At 44.0% G+C, this 22,446-nt stretch overlaps 1 protein-coding gene across 3 annotated transcripts in view; it reads left to right on the top strand.

The window, feature by feature from the left end:
• The window catches only part of LOC115143200 (S-adenosylhomocysteine hydrolase-like protein 1), a 59,662-nt gene that overhangs the window by 5,240 nt on the left and 31,976 nt on the right, over positions 1 to 22,446 (top strand). Inside the window, exon 1 of one of the 3 annotated variants that reach the window (XM_029683350.2) lies at positions 8,975 to 10,183. The exons of the other annotated variants lie outside the window; for them this stretch is intronic. Within the exon in view, the coding sequence (XP_029539210.1) occupies positions 10,106 to 10,183 (78 nt within the window). The 5' untranslated portion in view covers positions 8,975 to 10,105. Of the gene's footprint in view, positions 1 to 8,974; positions 10,184 to 22,446 lie in introns of those variants that run through there. 3 annotated transcript variants of the gene reach the window in all.

Here is a 22,446-nt window from a genome sequence, read left to right as displayed (position 1 = left end):
TTGGACTACACACCCACTCCACTGAATAGCAGGCTAGTGACCAAATTCACATAGAAATGTAAGTTATAGATTTGTCATTTTCATTACAAGCAATTGTAGTAAGTTGTAGATCTGTTCTATGTGCACAATTGCTATGCTTCCTGTTAAGTTTTAGTGTATTTTACTCAATAGTGTGCAACTGCAGTCTGCAATTTGGGGCGTTCCTGCAGATACCCCCCCCCCTAAGCACCCCATTGGTTCCTGCATAAAATCAGTTAGCTAGCCAGCACACAGTGTCACTCCTCCTTCCGTCAAGTGGGGTGAAGGACATGCAGGAGGTTGGGGGGACACCGTGTCCTAGCTAGCTAGCTGGTTTCATGAAGGAACCAGTGGGATGCTCGAGGGGGGAACACCTGCAGGAACGCCTCAAATTGCTGGCCGCAATTTACACCCATCTTTTTCCTTTCGGTTTTATACACCAGCTTCAAACTGCTGAAAATACAATATTTTTGGTTAATTAAAATATATTTCAGATGTTTAGATAATTACAGTGATTCTCAAAACTGCTTGTTTTGTCACAAAACTGAAATTAGGCGAACTATTCGAATTTTATCACCCAGGAATAGGCAAAGTGGAGAAACTTCACACACATACAAACACACCTTGAAAAAAACACAATTAAAGGGGAATATCACCCTGGTTCTGCCACGGCATATAGTCATTACTTTAATAACAACATGACTTTTTTATCATTAACAAATACATTTATGCATATCTGGTCTGGGTGGGAAAGCCCCATGCCCATTTCATATCGGGTCCTACCTGCAACATCAGTAACACCTGCTGCAACATCACTGTACAGCTCTAAGACTATATGGTCAGCAAGTGTGCAGGTGCCATGTCCTGTGTCACTAGTAACTTATTAAACAAGTGCCCTTTTTTTATGTAGCTACTAAAACCTACTGACGTAGGTGTTTATCATCCATGGAAGGCATAGGAAATATGGTAATAATAGTATTATATGAACTCAGAAAATCAGCTTGGATAGCATTAGAAAGACTACCCTGTACAATCTCACCTTCTCATGCGCTGAATAAACATTAGCTTGGAGTGCTCTCCTGCGTTAGCACCCAGAAGCAGCCTGGCATATTATGCAAGCCAGAGGTGCAATGTTACACTCAACGAATGCACACACACACGCACACTTGGTGGTTGTTATGCAACACTGGTTCGAATCAATGATTTATGTGTGCACTAGATGACTGACAGGGTTTTATGTATAAAAACCTTTAAGTACCTTTTTTAAATGATTTCTTTTTTTTAATAGAAAGTATTAATGTCAATATCCCCACCAAAACAAAAAATACTTAAATGCATGTGATTTTGTCCTTTAAACATTTAAATTAAATACTGCAGAATTCCATTCATTCCTATGGAGGTCTGCTTTTCTGAGTGCCAGTATGGCTTCAAAGCCTCTCCATGGCCAAAACATAGCATCAGCAATCCAGGGTTTATACACATCATTGGTTGGAGTCCAGCAGGAAGTGAGCCTGAGAGCAACAGAAGTGGACATACAGTTTCAGAGTGAGAGCGAAAGGTTTTTGTTACATTTCAGTTTGTTCACACAGATTTATGGGCCTATTTGACATGATAATTCCAATACAGTGTAGGCTTATTATTCTTTTGTAGAGAAAATGTAAGGACAGATACAGACAAGGAGCTATAGGTGAGCAGTTATGCTGGGACTTGACCGTAGCTATGTGTGGGTGGTATTTGATATTTTATTAGGCTCCCCATTAGCTGTTGCAAAAGCAGCAGCTACTCTTCCTGGGGTCCACACAGAACATGAAACATAATACAGAATGACATAATACAGAACATCAATAGACAAGAACAGCTCAAGGACAGAACTACATAAAAACATTTTAAAGGCACATGCAGCCTACATATCAATGCATACACCAAACTATCTAGGTCAAATAGGGGAGAAGCTTTTTGAGGTGTTTATCTGTTTTTTAAAAACCAGGTTGGCTGTTTATTTGAGCAATATGAGATGGAAGGAAGTAACATGCAAGGGCTCTATATAATATTGTACACTTTCTTGAATTTGTTCTGGATTTGGGGACTGTGAAAAGGCCCCTGGTGGCATGTCTGGTGGGATAAGTGTTTTTGCTAGTGTTCAGTGGGCAGTTATACAACACAACAGAGCCACTGTTGCACTTTTTAAAAAGAGCATACATCCACAAACTACCCCCTTGAAACTAGGGGGCACTATTTTTATTTTTGGAAAAATAACGTTCCCAAAGTAAACCGCCTATTTCTCAGGACCAGATGCTAGAATATGCATATAATTGACAGATTAGGATAGAACACTCTAAAGTTTCCAAAACGGTCAAAATATTGTCTGTGAGTATAACAGAACTGATATTGCAGGCAAAACCCTGATAAAAATCAAACCAGGAAGTGGCTTCTATTTTGAAAACTCCATGTTCCATAGCCTCCCATTGCTCCATTTAAAGGGATATCAACCAGATTCCTTTTCCTATCACTTCTTCAAGGTTTCAACAGTCTTCAGACATAGTTTCAGGCTTTTATTTTGAAGAATAAGTGTGAACGACCACATTGCGTAAGTGGATAGGTGGGGGCTCTCAGTGAGTTGTATGCAAAAGAAAAAGGCGGCCATTGTTTCTCCCGGTCCTAGTGAAAAGCCAACTGTCCCGGTTGATATATTATCGAATAGATATTTGAAAAACACCCTGAGGATTGATTATAAAAAACGTCTGACATGTTTCTGTGGACATTATGGATATAATTTGGAATTTTTGTCTGCGTTGTCGTGACTGCCCTTTCCGGTGGATTCCTGGGCATAACGCACCAAACTAACTGAGGTATTTGGATATAAAAAATATCTTTATGGAACAAAAGGGACATTTGTTGTCTAACTGGGAGTCTCGTTAGTGAAAACATCCGAAGATCATCAAAGGTAAACGATTAATTTGATTGCTTTTCTGATTTTCGTGACCAAGTTACCTGATGCTAAGTGTACTTATTGTTTTGTTGAGCGATCAATAAACTTACACAAACGCTTGTATTGCTTTCGCTGTAAAGCATCATTTCAAAATCTGAGACGACAGGTGGATTAACAAAAGGCTAAGCTGTGTTTTGCAATATTGCACTTGTGACTTCATGAATATGAATATTTTCTAGTAATATTATTTGACTGTGGCGCTATGCTATTCAGCGTTGCTGATGACAATTATCCCGGATCCGGTATGGGTGGTTCAGAGAGGTTAAAAGCGATACACTACTCTTGACACTTTGTCAGCCCGTCTGTTTTTTCTCTCTGCTGCACTAAATGTCACTGAACCCCTTAACCTATTTTCTCCAATCTTTCCATTCCCCTCTGCTCAAATCTCTCTAGTCTGTTTATCCACTATGACGGCTTAGTTGTTGATTTTCCCTGCTGTAGTACCATTGGGAGAAATACATTCCACCTACCTGTAAATTGTTTCCATTCCTGAAGCAGTCTTTTTTGTTGTTGTTGTTGAATTATATTTTTACGAATAGGGAGAGGAGCCACAGTACATGACAGTACCCCCCCACCCTGACGCCGGCCTCGAGGACGACCCGGAGGGCGAGGCGCAGGGCGTTCAGAATGGAGGCGGTGGAACTCACCCAGCAGAGATGGGTCCAAGATGTCCCCCACCGGCACCCAGCACCTCTCCTCCGGACCGTACCCCTCCCAATCCACGAGGTACTGCAGGCCCCCCACCCGATGTCTAGAGTCCAGGATGGACCGTACAGTGTACGCCAGACCCCCCTCGATGTCCAGGGGGGGCGGAGGGACCTCCCGTACCTCAACGTCCTGTAGTGGACCAGCCACCACCGGCCTGAGGAGAGACACATGAAACGAGGTGTTAAGAGGGGAGCTGTAACCTATAACACACCTCGTTTATTCTCCTCTGGACTATAAATGGCCCAACAAACCACGGACCCAGCTTCCGGCAGGGCAGGCGGAGAGGCAGGTTTCGGGTCGAGAGCCAGACCCTGTCCCCTGGTGCGAACATGGGGGCCTCACTACGGTGGCGATCAGCGCTCAGCTTCTGTCGCCCACCGGCCTGTTTAAGGGATTCCTGGACGGCTCTCCAGGTCTCCTTTGAGCGCTGCACCCAATCCTCCACCGCAGGAGCCTCGGTCTGACTTTGATGCCACGGTACCAGGACCGACTGATAACCCAACGCACACTGAAACGGCGACAGGAGTGGCGAAGTGAATTCTGGGCCATCTCGGGCCATGGGACGAACCTCGCCCACTCTGTCCTGGCAATACAACAGCAGAAACCTGCCCACATCCTGATTCACTCTCCACCTGCGCATTACTCTTGGGTTGAAAATCAGAGGTCAGGCTGATCGAGACCCCCAGACGCTCCATGAACGCCTTCCAAACCAGGAAAGTGAACTGGGGACCCCGATCAGAAATGATATCCTCAGGCACCCCGTAGTTTTTATTTATTTATTTATTTCACCTTTATTTAACCAGGTAGGCAAGTTGAGAACAAGTTCTCATTTACAATTGCGACCTGGCCAAGATAAAGCAAAGCAGTTCGACAGATACAACGACAGAGTTACACATGGAGTAAAACAAACATACAGTCAATAATACAGTATAAACAAGTCTATATACAATGTGAGCAAATGAGGTGAGAAGGGTGGTAAAGGCAAAAAAGGCCATGGTGGCAAAGTAAATACAATATAGCAAGTAAAACACTTGAATGGTAGTTTTGCAATGGAAGAATGTGCAAAGTAGAAATAAAAATAATGGGGTGCAAAGGAGCAAAATAAATAAATAAATGAAATACAGTTGGGAAAGAGGTAGTTGTTTGGGCTAAATTATAGGTGGGCTATGTACAGGTGCAGTAATCTGTGAGCTGCTCTGACAGTTGGTGCTTAAAGCTAGTGAGGGAGATAAGTGTTTCCAGTTTCAGAGATTTTTGTAGTTCGTTCCAGTCATTGGCAGCAGAGAACTGGAAGGTGAGGCGGCCAAAGAAAGAATTGGTTTTGGTGGTGACTAGAGAGATATACCTGCTGGAGCGTGTGCTACAGGTGGGAGATGCTATGGTGACAAGCGAGCTGAGATAAGGGGGGACTTTACCTAGCAGGGTCTTGTAGATGACATGGAGTCAGTGGGTTTGGTGACGAGTATGAAGCGAGGGCCAGCCAACGAGAGCGTACAGGTCGCAATGGTGGGTAGTATATGGGGATTTGGTGACAAAACGGATTGCACTGTGATAGACTGCATCCAATTTGTTGAGTAGGGTATTGGAGGCTATTTTGTCAATTACATCGCCAAAGTCGAGGATTGGTAGGATGGTCAGTTTTACAAGGGTATGTTTGGCAGCATGAGTGAAGGATGCTTTGTTGCGAAATAGGAAGCAAATTCTAGATTTAACTTTGGATTGGAGAAGTTTGATATGGGTCTGGAAGGAGAGTTTACAGTCTAACCAGACACCTAAGTATTTGTAGTTGTCCACGTATTCTAAGTCAGAGCCGTCCAGAGTAGTGATGTTGGACAGGCGGGTAGGTGCAGGTAGCGATCGGTTGAAGAGCATGCATTTAGTTTTACTTGTATTTAAGAGCAATTGGAGGCCACGGAAGGAGAGTTGTATGGCATTGAAGCTTGCCTGGAGGGTTGTTAACACAGTGTCCAAAGAAGGGCCAGAAGTATACAGAATGGTGTCGTCTGCGTAGAGGTGGATCAGAGACTCACCAGCAGCAAGAGCGACCTCATTGATGTATACAGAGAAGAGAGTCGGTCCAAGAATTGAACCCTGTGGCACCCCCATAGAGACTGCCAGAGGTCCGGACAGCAGACCCTCCGATTTGACACACTGAACTCTATCAGAGAAGTAGTTGGTGAACCAGGCGAGGCTTTACCTGAAAGGCAGGAGACGAGGACGTTGACACTCTCCTCTCCCGAGGGAGTCGGGTGAACGGTCACCAGATACAGCTACAGCTGGAGCAGGAACCCCTTACACCCGGCAGCCGTCTCATCGTAGTCCCTCGGAAGAGCGAGTCGAATCCCGCTGGGGCCGGACGCCGCCAGAGAGGGTGGTGGTGCAGGATGGAGAGTGGCTGGAGACGGGGTAGGGAGGCCGCTCCTCTCCCATCTCTCCATTCTCGCCAACACCTGATCCATAGCTGTCCCCAAACGGTGTAATACCGCTGTATGTTGTTGCATGGACGGGGTGGGCGCGTCAGCTCCTGCTGACTCCATGATATCCGGTGCGGGATTCTGTCAAAACTCCCCAAGGAGATGTGGGTGTGGAGTCAGGCGCAGTAGAAACAAGTACAGAATGAAAAGGGTGTTTAATAAACCAGCTCAAAAATCACAGGACACCTGACTACAGCAGTAGCCATGAAACACACTCAGACACAGTCCAGGGAAAAACCACCTGTAAAACATGAACTAGCGAAAAACGCAACCCAAACTGACAGTAAACGAAAACAATCCCGCACAAAAACCCAAAGCAAATGTCGAAATGTCGAGATAAATAATTAACCAAAATGAAACCAGGTGAAAACAAAACAGACATAACCAAAATAAAAGGAAAAAGGATCAGTGGATCGGTGGCAGCTAGTAGACCGGCGACGACGACCGCCGAGCGCCGCCCGGACAGGGAGAGGAGCCACCTCCGGTGGAAGTCGTGACAATATAATGCCTTGGATGACTAACAATGGAGAGACTATCAGAAACTGGGATTTCCTTGACTTTATATGCGCTGATGAAGTCACTATCTTAACATCCTTCTTGATCCTGTGACTTCCTTAGCTTCTCAACTCTTACCCTCTGATGACTTATTGGTGCTGTTGGCTGTCAGCGACAGAAATATCATTACTCATCCATGAAAGAGTTGATACTGACTTCATCTGTCTTCTGTTAATCTAGCATTTCTTTCAAGAAACAGATGTTTTGTTGTTATTGGTCCTTCATTTGTTTCTGTCGCTCAGTATGCTGGTCAGTGTTATCCATTAACAGGTTTGAGCAATACACCAACTGAACCGTGTTACTAGCTTTTGTGGGAGAGTTTTTATGTCTGTGTGGTGTTCACATGTAGTGAGAGCAGCATAAGCTTGTTTCCCACAAATCAAATGTTATTTGTCACATGCGCTGAATAGAACAGGTGTAGTAGACCTTACACTGAAATTCTTATTTACAAACCTTTAACCAACAATGCAGTACCTAAATACCTAACAAAAGTAAGAGTTAAGCATAACAAATAATTAGACAACACAGTAAATCACAATAGCGGGGCTATATACAGGGGGTACCGGTACAGAGTCTATGTGCGGGGGGCACTGGTGTCGAGGTATTTATGTACATGTAGGTAGAGTTATTAAGGTGGCTATGTGTAGATCATAACAGAGTAGCGGCAGCGTGGGGGTGGGGGCGCAATGCAAATAGTCTGGGTAGTGCCGTGTCTTTGGCATCATTAAAAGTGAAGGCTGTTATTTTACCAAATCAATTCTCTGTAATTATTATTACGTGATTAAACTAATAATGTAAATGTAATGAACTAGGATGTCGGGGCACCAAGGAAAATCTTCAGATTACAAAGTTATAATTTTCCTAATATAACTCTTCAGATATTTTAAAATCTGATCAATCAGTCTTCTAATTAATGAATTATTCTCTACCTCAAGTTAGTCTCATTCCAAATGCCATTTGATTAGATGTTCAGGAGTCTAATGGCTTGGGGGTAGAAGCTGTTTAGAAGCCTCTTGGACCTAGACTTGGCGCTCCGGTACCGCTTGCCGTGCGGTAGCAGAGAGAACAGTCTATGACTAGGGTGGCTGGAGTCTTTGACAATATTAGGGCCTAGCAGTTGCCATACCAGGCAGTGATGCAACCCGTCAGGATGCTCTTGATGGTGCAGCTGTAGATCCTTGTGAGGATCTGAGGACCCATGCCAAATATTTTCAGTCTCCTGAGGGGGAATAGGTTTTGTCGTGCCCTCTTCACGACTGTCTTGGTGTGCTTGGACCATGTTAGTTTGTTGGTTATGTGGACACCAGGGAACTTGAAGCTCTCAACCTGCTCCACTACAGCCCCGTCGATAAGAATGGGAGCGTGCTCGGTCCTCCTTTTCCTGTAGTCCACAATCATCTCCTTTGTCTTGATCACGTTGAGGGAGAGGTTGTTGTTGTCCTTGCACAACACGGTCAGGTCTCTGATATCCTCCCTATAGGCTGTCTCATCGTTGTCAGTGTTCTGGCCTACCACTGTTGTGTCATCTGCAAATGTAATGATGGTGTTGGAGTTGTGCCTGGTCATGCAGTCATGAGTGAGCAGGGAGTACAGAAGGGGACTGAGTACACACCCCTGAGGGGCCCCTCTGTTGAGGATCAGTGTGGCGGATGTGTTGTTACCTACCCTTACCACCTGGGGGCGGCCCGTCAGGAAGTCCAGGATCCAGTTGCGTGAGGTGTTTAGTCCTGGGGTTCTTAGCTTAGTCATGAGCTTTGAGGGCACTATGGTGTTGAACGCTGAGATGCAGTCAATGAATAGCATTCTCACATAGGTGTTCCTTTTCTCCAGGTGGAAAAGGGCAGTGTGGAGTGCAATAGAGATTGCATCATCTGTAGGTCTGTTGGGGCGGTATGTGAATTTGAATGGGTCAAGGGTTTCTGGGATAATGGTGTTGATGTGAGCCATGACCAGCCTTTCAAAGCACTCATGGCTAAAGATGTGAGTGCTATGGGTCGGTAGTCATTTAGGCAGGTTATCTTAGTGTTCTTGGGCACAGGGACTATGGTGGTCTGCTTAAAACATGTTGTTTACTTTTTCCCCAACACTGAATTTTTGCTTTATTTAAACCAAATTGAACATGTTTCATTATTTATTTGAGACTAAATAGATGTTATTTATGTATTATGTTAAGTTAAAATAAGAGTTCATTGTTCCTTCAGTATTGATGTAATTGTCATTATTACAAATATATATATAAAAATCGTCCGATTAACCGGTATCGGCTTTTTTGGTCCTCCAATAATCGGTATCATAATCGGTCTAATCAAAACACCAATAGTGCTAGGCTGTGAGAAATATCACTGATATAATTATTCTGAAAGAAAGCTTCTAAGAACTAGTGTTGCACGGTATACTGGTAATATCATGTTACTAAGATGTCATGATACTTATGGTCCCAACATTTTAGGATACCGTAGTATTTCATATGATATTACCACATTTTCCGGCCCGACTGATCTAAAGGACCTGTTATAAGTGTCTGTTAGAAAATGTTCATAAATTCAGATACATTTTTTAAGCAACAGACACTTACATGGCAGTTGGATATTCCCCAGTGAAGCATGAAGTGTGCTTAAATAAAAGTTCCCTTTGGTATGGTAGTACGTTTTATTATGGTTTATATTGTAAAGAGGTCACTGGGGTCACTGCTGATCCTCATCATAGAGGAGCATGGTGACTTAGGTGCGGGTACTATTGGCCCACATGTGACTTTTTCGGGGACCCCAAACAAATACATAAAGAAATATTTTGCAGAATTTTAGTCTAATTTAGCGGCCAGGTGCGGGTACTATTGGCTAATGGAATTAAATGTCTAATGACTGACTGCTCATTCTAAAACCACACTGGTGGTGGTGGTGAACAATTTGGTGTAAGTAGGATGGGTCAGAATAGTGGGTATTTTTAGGCTGGACCATATCTGTGGGCCTGGTCAGATCTGCTGCAGTGCTTTTAGGCTTATGGAAATAGGCTTTAATTCCCTTTCAATCCTTTTTATTAGCCAATGACCTCGGGCTCAATTAGCAAGCAGCCACTGCCGGGATTTCACAGGATGGAAAGGGGCACGAAACTTACAAAATCGAAGGGAATGGAACATTAGCAGAGAGACTGTGAGAGGGAACAGATCCAGACTGAGACAATACTGCAAACAGGGAAACGACTCAAGTTAAGGACAGAAGGAGAGAGGAGGGAAGTGGATTGGTCAGGTGGCTGATGGTGGGGGCTACGGTACGGCCCTCTTTTGCCCTCCTGGAGTGGATATTGCTATGATAACAGATGCTGAACGTAACAGCCAGGAGAAGAGCTTGAGCACTGGTGAGGGATGAACGTGGAGCCTGTACTGCAAGTGGGGGGTATGGAGCTACAAGCGGGAGCCATGGCTCAGGCACACAGACACAGGGTGAGTGAGAGGGTGAGGAGTAGTTCTAAGCACTGCTCCATAAAAACCCTCTATGACTGAGCCATGCAGCCTGACCATGTCTCACTTAGGAAGATAAAATAATCAGTAATTTTATATTTGCCTTTTTTTCAGCTCAGTTTATTTTTTTTCAAAAGGTTGTGATCTTTCAACACCCTTAAGGTGATATGAGTCACACTGTAGCAAAGTTACAATGCAACCATTTTAATGCTAACTTGCTCAGTTATATTGGTAAGGTAGATAGAGAATCTCCCCTCTAAGCATATGCTGTCAAATGTTTTTCTTTGCAATTGATAGAGGTCAGCTTTCTGAAAGAGTATTATGGATGTGTACTGAATTTTGCTGTTGTGCTGTCCCGGTTCTCTACAAAAATGAAGTGGATAATTGACTGAATGCAATAGGGCAGGGTTAGGCAACTAGATTTAAACTGCGGGCTGGAACATAATTTTAATAATTTGCACACTGCAAATTGAACACAAGTAAGCCCAAAAAGAGATTATATTTGAAAATAATAATTTCATAACTTGATTACTTTGACACAATCACATCTCTTTTTATTTGTGGGAATACTTGGCAACAGATTTCCTAAATTAGACTCAAATTCAGCTAAATATTTCTTTATGTATTTGTTTGGGGTCCCCGAAAAAGTCACTTGTGGGCCGGTATTGGTCCGCGGGCCGCCTATTGCCGACCCCCTGCAATAGAGAGTATTATGGTGGAAACAGTTCTTATAGCCGACAAGAACTTTTGAACGTCAGATTGGCAGTTACCTCAATTCCGGCTTCAATTTAGACTCCTCTGCCCTGGGCTTTTTCTGTAATTACAACCCAATTTTCGGGGTATCAAGAGGAAACGCCTGCGTTAGAGGCAAGAGAGGGGGAGACCTGGCGAGATTAAAGCAAAGGTAAAACTGGCCAACTCTTCCCTCTAGTCTATTGGCCAATATACAGTCACTTGATCATAATATGATTGACCTCCAATTGCGCATTTGCTACCAATGGAACTTGCGTAACAGCAAGTATTTCTGCTTTTCTGAAACATGGCTTTTGAACAAGATATCCGCCATGGCAATCCAACTCGATGGATTCTCCATTCTCCGAGCGGACACGACAGTGAAGTCAGGGAAATCGAGAGAGGAAGAGGGGTTTTCCTCTTCATCAACAACAACATGGTGTGCTGACTCGAGCACAGTGGACCCATTGTTCACTCATCTTGGAGTACCTGATGGTCAAATGCCGACCCTTCTACATTAGGAAATGCATCGTCGACGTCCCCACTGTGATGGTTTACTGCTTCCTCAATCAAAGCCCTGGATTAAAGATGCACTGCAGAAATCTCTCTGCCATTTTCTGGTTGCTAAGGTTGCTAAAATTCTAATAGTTCGCTTAATTTCAGTTTGTGACAAAGGCAAGCATAGTGTAGAGAATCATTGTTCCTTCTAAACCGCTGTGAAATATATATTTTCCATAACCAACAATATTGTATTTTCAGCTGTTTGAAGCTGATGTCCAAACTGAAAGTAAAAGATGCAAAAACTAAACTAAGAACAGGAAGTATAGAAATAATGCGCATAGAACAGATTTACCGCTTCTTGCTTTCAATGAGAATGAAAGATCTGTCACGTTCTGACCCTAGTTCTTGTGTTATTTGTTTGTTTTAGTTGGTCAGGACGTTAGTTGTGTGGGCATTCTATGTTTTGTGTTTCTAGGTTTGTTTTCTGTGTTCGGCCTAGTATGGTTCCCAGTCAGAGGCAGGTGTCGTTAGTTGTCTCTGATTGAGAATCATACTTAGGTAGCCTGGGTTTCACTGTTGTTTTGGTGGGTGATTGTTTCCGTGTCTGTGTTTGTTCGCCACATGGTACTGTTTCGGTTTTGTTCACGTTTATTGTTTTGTATTCATTGAGTGTTCAGTTTGTTTTAAATAAACAACCATGGACACTTACCACGCCACATCGTAGTGTACAAGATCTATAACTCACATTTCTATGTGATCTATTAACTCACAACAAAACGTTACAAATTGCAGCTTTAACACAGAGGTTGTTGCTAAACTAACGGACAGGGCTAACGCACATAAGGTTATCGCAGACAACCCTGAGGCTACTGCTGAGGACTACGACTTCCGCAGAGTCCTCAAACGAGCAAAGGGACAGTACAGAACCTAGGAGGCTCATGGTTCTCACCCCCTTCCATAGACATACACAGTAATTATGATGTCCTCCAGCCTATCGGAGCTCTTGCAGCATGAACTGACATGTTGCCCACCCAATCAAAGGATCAGAGAATTAATCTAGTACTGAAAGCCTAAGATGCAGCTAGCTAGTACTGCAGTGCAAAATAATGTTGTGAATGGTTGACTGAGAGAGAAGACAATAGTTGAACAGTTTTTGAACAAATTAATATCTTCCAAAATGAAGAAGTAAGACATCTCGTAATTTTATTTCAGTTTCACTTGCTTAGCTAGCAAATGCAGCTAGCTAGTTTAGCCTACTCAAACACCCTGCTCAAACAGAGGGATGCTATGTTAGCTAGCTGGCTATGACTATCCAACACAACACTGGAACTCTTCCAAGTCAAGGTAAGCTTTTGGTTTTACTCATTTATTGCCACTGCGGCCCGCCAGTGTAACTGCTTACTTGACTGTACACTAACTTTACCGCATGATTGTAGCGGGTTGACTAAAGCATTAGTTCTATTAGCTATGTTGACTATGATGTTACTTTAGCTAATATAGTGACAAAGATGTAGGCTATGTGTAGCAGTTATGATATGATTTGGCTTGGAAAGGTTTTTTCATCTGGTCACTTACAGCTAATGTGTTGTGCATTGAAGTCCACAAGCGATGGGCCAAGGTGAGTGGAGGAGAGTGCATAACGTTAGATGTGAGAAGGAATACAACGTGGCTGCTATGAAATTGAACTGTGTTTACGTGTGATCAGGGGTGTATTTATTTAGCCGATTCTGTTGAAAAAAACATGCTTAAAAGGAAGCAAACTGAACAAAACAGGGATGAACATACCTGAATTTGTCAAATAGAAACTATTTTGCAACTGTTGGACTAATGATTGCACCCTGTATCAGCTAGATGCAGGTAAGAGTGTGCAATCCGGTATTGAATGTTTCACTGTTTGTCCATGTGTCACTGTCACCTCATATTTTTCTCTCGACCTGTTTGCACCAACGTTTGTAACTTTCATTCATAGGCTAGGTTGTAGCAACCTCATGATGGGTATAGGGAAAATGTGAGTATCATGTAGTAGCCTAAACCTATCGCTGTTACATTGAACTGATTGAATGGGAAATGAATGAGCCATCCAATAAACAGGCCATGCTCATTAAGAAAAAATTATCGCCCTCCCTCATCTTAAACGGCACTGACCGCCACTGGTATAGGAATATGGTGGAATGATATTACACAGGCTCTGCCGCATGTGGCAGGGGCTCCAGTCCATTACGGATTACAAAGGAAGAACCAGGCATGATCTGCCCAATGATGCCTTCTACCAGACGAACTCAATGCATTTTATGCATGCGTCGACAATAAACACTGTGGTGTGTGTGAAGGCCCCACTGACCCAGAGGGCTGGGTGATCTTGCTCTCCAAGGCCGACTTGAGTAAGGGCTTTAATCAGGTCAACACTCGCAAGGCCACAGGGCCCGACTGTATTCCGGAGCACGTTCTCAGAGCATGCACAGAACAGCTGGCAGGCATATTACCGTTAATTTTCATCCTCTCCTTGTCCCAGTCTGTAATCCCCACATGTTTTAAACTGACCACCATCATTCTTGTTCCAAAGAACTTGTAAGGCTTCATGCCACAATGACTCCTGCCCTGTAGGACTCTCATCTGTAATCAGGCACACATCAACTCCATCATCCCAGACACCCTAGACCCACAATTTGCATTCCCACCCAACAGATTGATAGACGACACAATCTCAATTGCACTCCACATTGCCCTCTCCCAACTAGATAAGAGGAATAGCTATGTGAGTATGCTGTTCGTTGACTACAGCTCAGCGTTCAACACCATTATCCCCTCCAAGGTTGTCACCAAGCTTAGGACCCTGGGACTGAACACCTCCCTCTGCAACTGGATCCTGGACTGTCGAACCGTCTCCAAATGGTGAGGGTAAGCAATGTCACCCCTGCCACGTTGACCCTCAACACGGGGGCCCAACAGGGATGTGTGCTTAGTTCCCTCCTATACTCCCTGTTCACCCACGACTGCGTGACCACGCACGACTCCAACAACTCCAACAACAACCTCTCCATCAACATCACTAATGCAAAGGAGCTGATCGTGGACAACAGGAAATGGTGCGGGTGGCACGCCCCCATCCACATTGCTGAGGCTGTAGTGGAGTGTGTCGAGAGCTTCAAGTTCCTTGGTGTCCAAATCAAAAAGGACTTAAAATGGTTCACATACATGCACAAAGTAGTGACGAAGGCGCTGGTTCTACAGCTGCACCATTGAGAGAATCTTGACTTGCTGCATCACTGCTCGGTGTATGGTAACAGTACTGTCCTCGATCACATGGTGATACAGAGGGTGGTGTGGACAGCTAGGTACATCACTAGGGCCGAGCTCCCTGACATCCAGGACCCCTTTCAGGCAGTGTGAAAGGAAGCCCTGGAAAATTGTTAGACTAAAGCCATAAACTCTTTGGGCAAGGGGTACCGGTGACTCCACACACACTCGCACACTCTGAAATACAATCATCATATACGTTATGCTGCTACTACTCTATCAGATATACCGATGCCTAGTCACCATACTCCTATACATATCTACCTCTATCACTCCAGTATCCCTGCACATTGTAAATATGGTATTGGAACCCACCCTGTATATAGCTTCTTACTTTCTCTTGTTTTTCTTATTTTTATTTGTGTGTTTTTGTTGTATCTTGTTATTTTTTTGTACGATATTGATTACTCCATTGTTGGGTTTTGAGCTTGCAAGAAAGGCATTTTACTGTACTTGTGCACGTGAAATAAAAAATGTGTTAACATGACTTGAAATTAAAGCAACTCTAGGGGACGGAGGTAGCAAGTCTTGTGTATGCCAAGTAGTCAAACGGGCACATAGTCACCTCAGCATCACACGCTTACACATACTGTATACCTTTACAACAACGCACGGACCAAGAAAACAATCAATCTCTTTGTACACAGTGCTCTGGCAGAGTGCCTCTGGACTTTGAGCCTGGGTTCTTTTCAATGCTGAGACTGTGTTGTGTTTCAGCTGTAGCTTAATTTAAGAAAGGATTGAACTTGTGCACAGCGTTCCAAAGTAAATGCAAAAACCTCCCAATCCATCCCTCCCTGCCTAAGGACTCACATTGGAGGAGGATAGAGTTATAGCTACTGCTGTTTGCAAGGAATTGATCTCAAATCTCAGTTTCTGAGCATGCAAGCACCCTGGTTCTTGGTTAAAAAAGAAAGAAAAAGCTTTTGGTTTTGGAATCAGTGTCCTGCAGGCACAAAATGTGATATGAGCACAAAATGTGCTGACAGTGGTAGATACAATCAAAGCAAACATTTCCATTGGTGATTCTCTGTAACCTGTCACTATCCACCCAGGTCCTCACCTGCATGACGTGTGGAGGTATGTGCATTCAACCAGAACTGTGTGACCCAGACTCAACCTTCAGGAATAGGTTGCTACCGCTGGAATTTATGGGAACACTGCCAACTTGGCACTTGTCCTGCCTCTAGACAGCAAAACCAAAACTAAACTTAAGAAATCAATGCTCACTATTTTACTGTTTGTGTCAGACACCCTAAGTAATGTGTGAGCTGCAAAAATGAAGGATGTCCTTTGTTTGCAGGTGTCTGTGGCTCGGTGTATGTCTGTTTGTAGTCTCTAAAATGGTCCATCTGAGACAAGGGACCGAAGACAATTACATTAGCGGGGCGGCAGGTAGACTAGTGGTTAAAGCGTTGGACTTGTAACCGAAAGGTTGCAAGATCAAATCCCCGAGCTGACAAGGTAAACATCTGTCATTCTGCCCCTGAACAAGGTAGTTAACCCACTATTCCTAGGCTGTCATTGAAAATAAGAATTTGTTCTTAACTGACTTGCCTAGTTAAATGAAGGTAAAATGTTAAATATTGCATAATGGACTAAATACCACTACAGTTTCCACCACTGTCAACTGAGTGTTAACCTTGAATAGAGATTTATCGATTGGATTTACATGTTTGCGTTTTGTCATGCCCTATAGAATCCATGTTGCGGAATCATGAAGAAAAACGGAATTCAACAGTGTAAAAAGGTGGATGGAACCTAGTAGGAAATCAACTAAATGTGTTGAACTTAAAAACCTAAAAACTTGAAATCCTAAAAACCAGAAATGGAAACCTGGAAAACTAAATGAAGAAAATGGAATTTGGGGAAAATGTTTTTATTTTATAGGCCCTACCTATTGGTAATTTATCCTCTATACCGACACAATTGTTTGGGGAATGTTCTTGGGCAAAATGGTTAGCAATTTGCCATTGATGAGTGAAAATCAAACAAGACCTTGGTCTGAAGTTCATTAATGGTCCCACTGCCCTCAATCCATGTAAAGACCCTCTGGCATGCTAACATTCAGTACATATCCAGCGTCCCTCTCTGGCCTCCAGCCGCCCTCTCCCTCTCGTCCCTCTCTGGCCTCCAGCCGCCCTCTCCCTCTCGTCCCTCTCTGGCCTCCAGCCGCCCTCTCCCTCTCGTCCCTCTCTGGCCTCCAGCCTCCCTCTCCCTCTCGTCCCTCTCTGGCCTCCAGCCACCCTCTCCCCCTCGTCCCTCTCTGGCCTCCAGCCGCCCTCTCCCTCTCGTCCCTCTGGCCTCTAGCCGCCCTCTCCCTCTCGTCCCTCTGGCCTCCAGCCGCCCTCTCCCCTCTCTGGCCTCCCTCTCTGGCCTCCAGCCGCTCCAGCCGCCCTCTCCCTCTCGTCCCTCTCTGGCCTCCAGCCGCCCTCCCCTCTCTGGCCTCCCTCTCTGGCTTCCAGCCGCCCTCTCCCCTCTCGTCCCTCTCTGGCCTCCAGCCGCCCCTCTCCCTCTCGTCCCTCTCTGGCCTCCAGCCGCCCCGCCCTCTCCCTCTCGTCCCTCTCTGGCCTCCAGCCGCCCTCTCCCTCTCGTCCCTCTCTGGCCTCCAGCCGCCCTCTCCCTCTCGTCCCTCTCTGGCCTCCAGCCGCCCTCTCCCTCTCGTCCCTCTCTGGCCTCCAGCCGCCCTCTCCCTCTCGTCCCTCTCTGGCCACCAGCCGCCCTCTCCCTCTCTGGCCTCCAGCCGCCCTCTCCCTCTCGTCCAACTCTGGCCTCCAGCCGCAGTTTAACATGCTAATGTTCTCACTGGATTCTTCAAATACTGGGGAGATTATCCCATATTAACCTCTGGCTCTGTTTAGACTTCCCCAGTAACTGCATGTAGAATGAAGAGTGGGTCAGCCAAGCATGTCTTGGCTATGAGAGGGGTCACTGCCAATGAGAGATCTATTAGGTCAAATCACTGCACTCTATATTCTTCTGTAAACTGGTCATCTCTGTATTTCCATCACAATGATTGTTTATGATTATTGATGATTATTTATAAAAACCCTCTTAGGTCTCACTTTCCCCCTATCTGAGATATCTACTGCAGCCCTCATCCTCTACAAACAACACCCGTTCTGCCAGTCACACTCTGTTAAAGGTCCCCAAAGCACACACATCCCAGGGTCACTCGTCTTTTCATTTTGCTCTTCATTCAAAGATTCAATCATGGACACTCTTACTGACAGTTGTGGCTGCTTTGCGTGATGTATTGTTGCCTCTACCTTCTTGCCCTTTGTGCTGTTGTCTGTGCCCAAAAATTTCCGTACCATGTTTTGTGCTGCTACCATGTTGTTGTGTTGCTAACTTGCTTCCATGCTGTGTTGTCATGTGTTGCTGCCATGCTATGTTGTTGTCTTAGGTCTCTCTTTATGTTGTTGTCTCTCTCTTGTCGTGATGTGTGTTTTTGTCCTATATTTTTAATTTTAATCCCAGCCCCTGTCCCCGCAGGAGGCCTTTTGGTAGGTAGGCCGTCATTATAAATTAGAATTAGTTCTTAACTGACTTTACTAGTTAAATAAAGGTTAAAATAATCAAAATATCAAAATATTAAGGTTGTAGTTTTCTAAACACTGGGAGCTATCAAAGATCAAAGACCCAAGAAGCTATAGGACCTTTTTGCTAAGCATAGGCTATTTGTGTTCATCCTGAGCAGAAAGAGGTTTATATCTTAGCATTGTTGTGTTGTGTGACATGGGTGAGGTTTTATTTTGTCATGATTTATAACACATTACCTGGAATTGTGACACCACCAGCACACATGCACAATCCCTGTGATGAACCAGGTGTTTCTCATGTGAATCTGGGTTTTGTTATTTAAATATTTGTTTGTTTTTCTTCCGTTTTTTTCTTCAACTTTAGTTTCAATTAGTTTTCAGACTTGATTTACTAGTTTTTATTTATACTGAACAACAATATAAATGCAACATGCAACAATTTCAATGATTTTACAGATATACCATTCATATAAGGAAATTGGTCAATTTAAATAAATACATTAGGCCCTAATCTATGTATTTCACATGACTGGGCAGGGGTGCGGCAATGGGTGTGCCTGGGAAGGCATAGGCCCACCCACTTGGGATCCAGGCCCACCCACTGGGGCTCAAGGACCCGGCCAATCAGAACAAGTTTTTCCCCACAAGGGCTTTATTACAGATAGAAATACTCCTCAGTTTCATCAGCTGTCCAGGTGGCCGGTCTCAGACGATCCCGCAAGTAAAGAAGCCGGATGTGGAGGTCCTGGTCTGGTGTGGTTACATGTGGTCTACTGCCAAATTCTCTAAAATGACATTGTAGGCGGCTTATGGTAGAGAAATTAACATTCAATTACCTGGCAACAGCTCTGGTGGACATTGCTGCAGTCGGCATGTCAATTGCACTCTCCCTCAGCTTGAGACATCTGTGGAATTGTGTTGAGTGACAAAACTGCACATTTTAGAGTGGCCTTTTTACTGTCCCCAGCACAAGGTGCACCTGTGTAATGATCATGCTGTTTAATCAGCTTCTTGTTATGCCGCAGCTGTCAGGTGGATGGATTATATTGGCAAAATGTTCACTAACAGGGATGTAAACACATTTGTGCACAAAATGTGAGCGAAATAAGCTTTTTGTGCATATGGAACATTTCGGGGATATTTTATTTCAGCTCATGAAACAGGGGACAAACACTTTACCTGTTGCTTATATATTTTTGTTTAGTATACTTTGTTTGATTTAAAAACATTTAATTACATTTTAATATTTAGTTTTAGTGTTGGGGACAGAAAGTAGCCAATGCGTGGGAGGCTAAGGGCCATTTGTAGGCCTATGTTTTTTTTTTTTGTGGGGTGGGTGTCACTTCGTGCCACTGGGGGGCAGTAATATAAAAGGTGATGGACCATAGACTTGGATAGACATAACATCTGTATCTGTGTCATGATGGCGTATGTGAGAGCATGGGCAGCGCCATTGAGACCATCTCCATCTTGAAATAGCCAATTTCCTTCTTCACAAGTAAAACTCAATGGCTGATCCATCCTGATGACCCTGCTGTCATAAATACAACCGGGTCATCAGTTCATGCCAACCCGGGTCAGGAGGGATTAGCCAATCAAATCAAATCAAATTTATTTATATAGCCCTTCGTACATCAGCTGATATCTCAAAGTGCTGTACAGAAACCCAGCCTAAAACCCCAAACAGCAAACAATGCAGGTGTAAAAGCACGGTGGCTAGGAAAAACTCCCTAGAAAGGCCAAAACCTAGGAAGAAACCTAGAGAGGAACCAGGCTATGTGGGGTGGCCAGTCCTCTTCTGGCTGTGCCGGGTAGAGATTATAACAGAACATGACCAAGATGTTCCAATGTTAATTGTCAGATTCAACAGAAGATCTCTTTGTTTCTTGGGACCTAGAACAAGCATCTCTGTTTTGTCCGAGTTTAATAGTAGAAAGTTTGCAGCCATCCACTTCCTTATGTCTGAAACACATGCTTCTAGCGAGGGCAATTTTGGGGCTTCACCGTGTTTCATTGAAATGTACAGCTGTGTGTCATCCGCATAGCAGTGAAAGTTTACATTATGTTTTCGAATAACATCCCCAAGAGGTAAAATATATAGTGAAAACAATAGTGGTCCTAAAACAGAACCTTGAGGAACACCGAAATTTACAGTTGATTTGTCAGAGGACAAACCATTCACAGAGACAAACTGATATCTTTCCGACAGATAAGATCTAAACCAGGCCAGAACATGTCCGTGTAGACCAATTTGGGTTTCCAATCTCTCCAAAAGAATGTGGTGATCGATGGTATCAAAAGCAGCACTAAGGTCTAGGAGCACGAGGACAGATGCAGAGCCTCGGTCCGATGCCATTAAAATGTCATTTACCACCTTCACAAGTGCCGTCTCAGTGCTATGATGGGGTCTAAAACCAGACTGAAGCATTTCGTATACATTGTTTGTCTTCAGGAAGGCAGTGAGTTGCTGCGCAACAGCCTTCTCTAAAATTTTTGAGAGGAATGGAAGATTCGATATAGGCCGATAGTTTTTTATATTTTCTGGGTCAAGGTTTGGCTTTTTCAAGAGAGGCTTTATTATTGCCACTTTTAGTGAGTTTGGTACACATCCAGTGGATAGAGAGCCGTTTATTATGTTCAACATAGGAGGGCCAAGCACAGGAAGCAGCTCTTTCAGTAGTTTAGTTGGAATAGGGTCCAGTATGCAGCTTGAAGGTTTAGAGGCCATGATTATTTTCATCATTGTGTCAAGAGATATAGTACTAAAAGACTTGAGCGTCTCTCTTGATCCTAGGTCCTGGCAGAGTTGTGCAGACTCAGGACAACTGAGGTTTGGAGGAATACGCAGGAGTCCGTAATTTGCTTTCTAATAATCATAATATTTTCCTCAAAGAAGTTCATGAATTTATCACTGCTAAAGTGAAAGTCATGCTCTCTTGGGGAATGCTGCTTTTTAGTTAGCTTTGCGACAGTATCAAAAAGGAATTTCGGATTGTTCTTATTTTCCTCAATTAAGTTAGAAAAATAGGATGATCGAGCAGCAGTAAGGGCTCTTCGGTACTGCACGGTACCGTCCTTCCAAGCTAGTCGGAAGACTTCCAGTTTGGTGTGGCGCCATTTCCGTTCCAATTTTCTGGAAGCTTGCTTCAGAGCTCGGGTATTTTCTGTGTACCAGGGAGCTAGTTTCTTATGAGACATTTTTTTAGTTTTTAGGGGTGCAACTGCATCTAGGGTATTGTGCAAGGTAAAATTGAGATCCTCAGTTAGGTGGTTAACGGATTTTTGTCCTCTGGCGTCCTTGGGTAGGCAGAGGGAGTCTGGAAGGGCATCAAGGAATCTTTGTGTTGTCTGTGAATTTATAGCACGACTTTTGATGTTCCTTGGTTGGGGTCTGAGCAGATTATTTGTTGCAATTGCAAACGTAATAAAATGGTGGTCCGATAGTCCAGGATTATGAGGAAAAACATTAAGATCCACAACATTTATTCCATGGGACAAAACTAGGTCCAGCGTATGACTGTGACAGTGAGTGGGTCCAGAGACATGTTGGACAAAACCCACTGAGTCGATGATGGCTCCGAAAGCCTTTTGGAGTGGGTCTGTGGACTTTTCCATGTGAATATTAAAGTCACCAAAGATTAGAATATTATCTGCAATGACTACAAGGTCCGATAGGAATTCAGGGAACTCAGTGAGAAACGCTGTATATGGCCCAGGAGGCCTGTAAACAGTAGCTATAAAAAGTGATTGAGTAGGCTGCATAGATTTCATGACTAGAAGCTCAAAAGACGAAAACGTCATTTTTTTTTTTTGTAAATTGAAATTTGCTATCGTAAATGTTAGCAACACCTCCGCCTTTGCGGGATGCACGGGGGATATGGTCACTAGTGTAGCCAGGAGGTGAGGCCTCATTTAACACAGTAAATTCATCAGGCTTAAGCCATGTTTCAGTCAGGCCAATCACATCAAGATTATGATCAGTGATTAGTTCATTGACTATAATTGCCTTTGAAGTAAGGGATCTAACATTAAGTAGCCCTATTTTGAGATGTGAGGTATCATGATCTCTTTCAGTAATTACAGGAATGGAGGTGGTCTTTATCCTAGTGAGATTGCTAAGGTGAACACCGCCATGTTTAGTTTTGCCCAACCTAGGTCGAGGCACAGACACGG

The sequence above is a fragment of the Oncorhynchus nerka genome, linkage group LG15 (assembly GCF_034236695.1).
Source record: "Oncorhynchus nerka isolate Pitt River linkage group LG15, Oner_Uvic_2.0, whole genome shotgun sequence".
Classification (NCBI taxonomy): Eukaryota; Metazoa; Chordata; class Actinopteri; order Salmoniformes; family Salmonidae; genus Oncorhynchus; species Oncorhynchus nerka.
The sequence above is the reverse complement of the archived record's forward strand: the minus strand, read 5'-3'. Positions and strand labels throughout refer to the sequence as shown.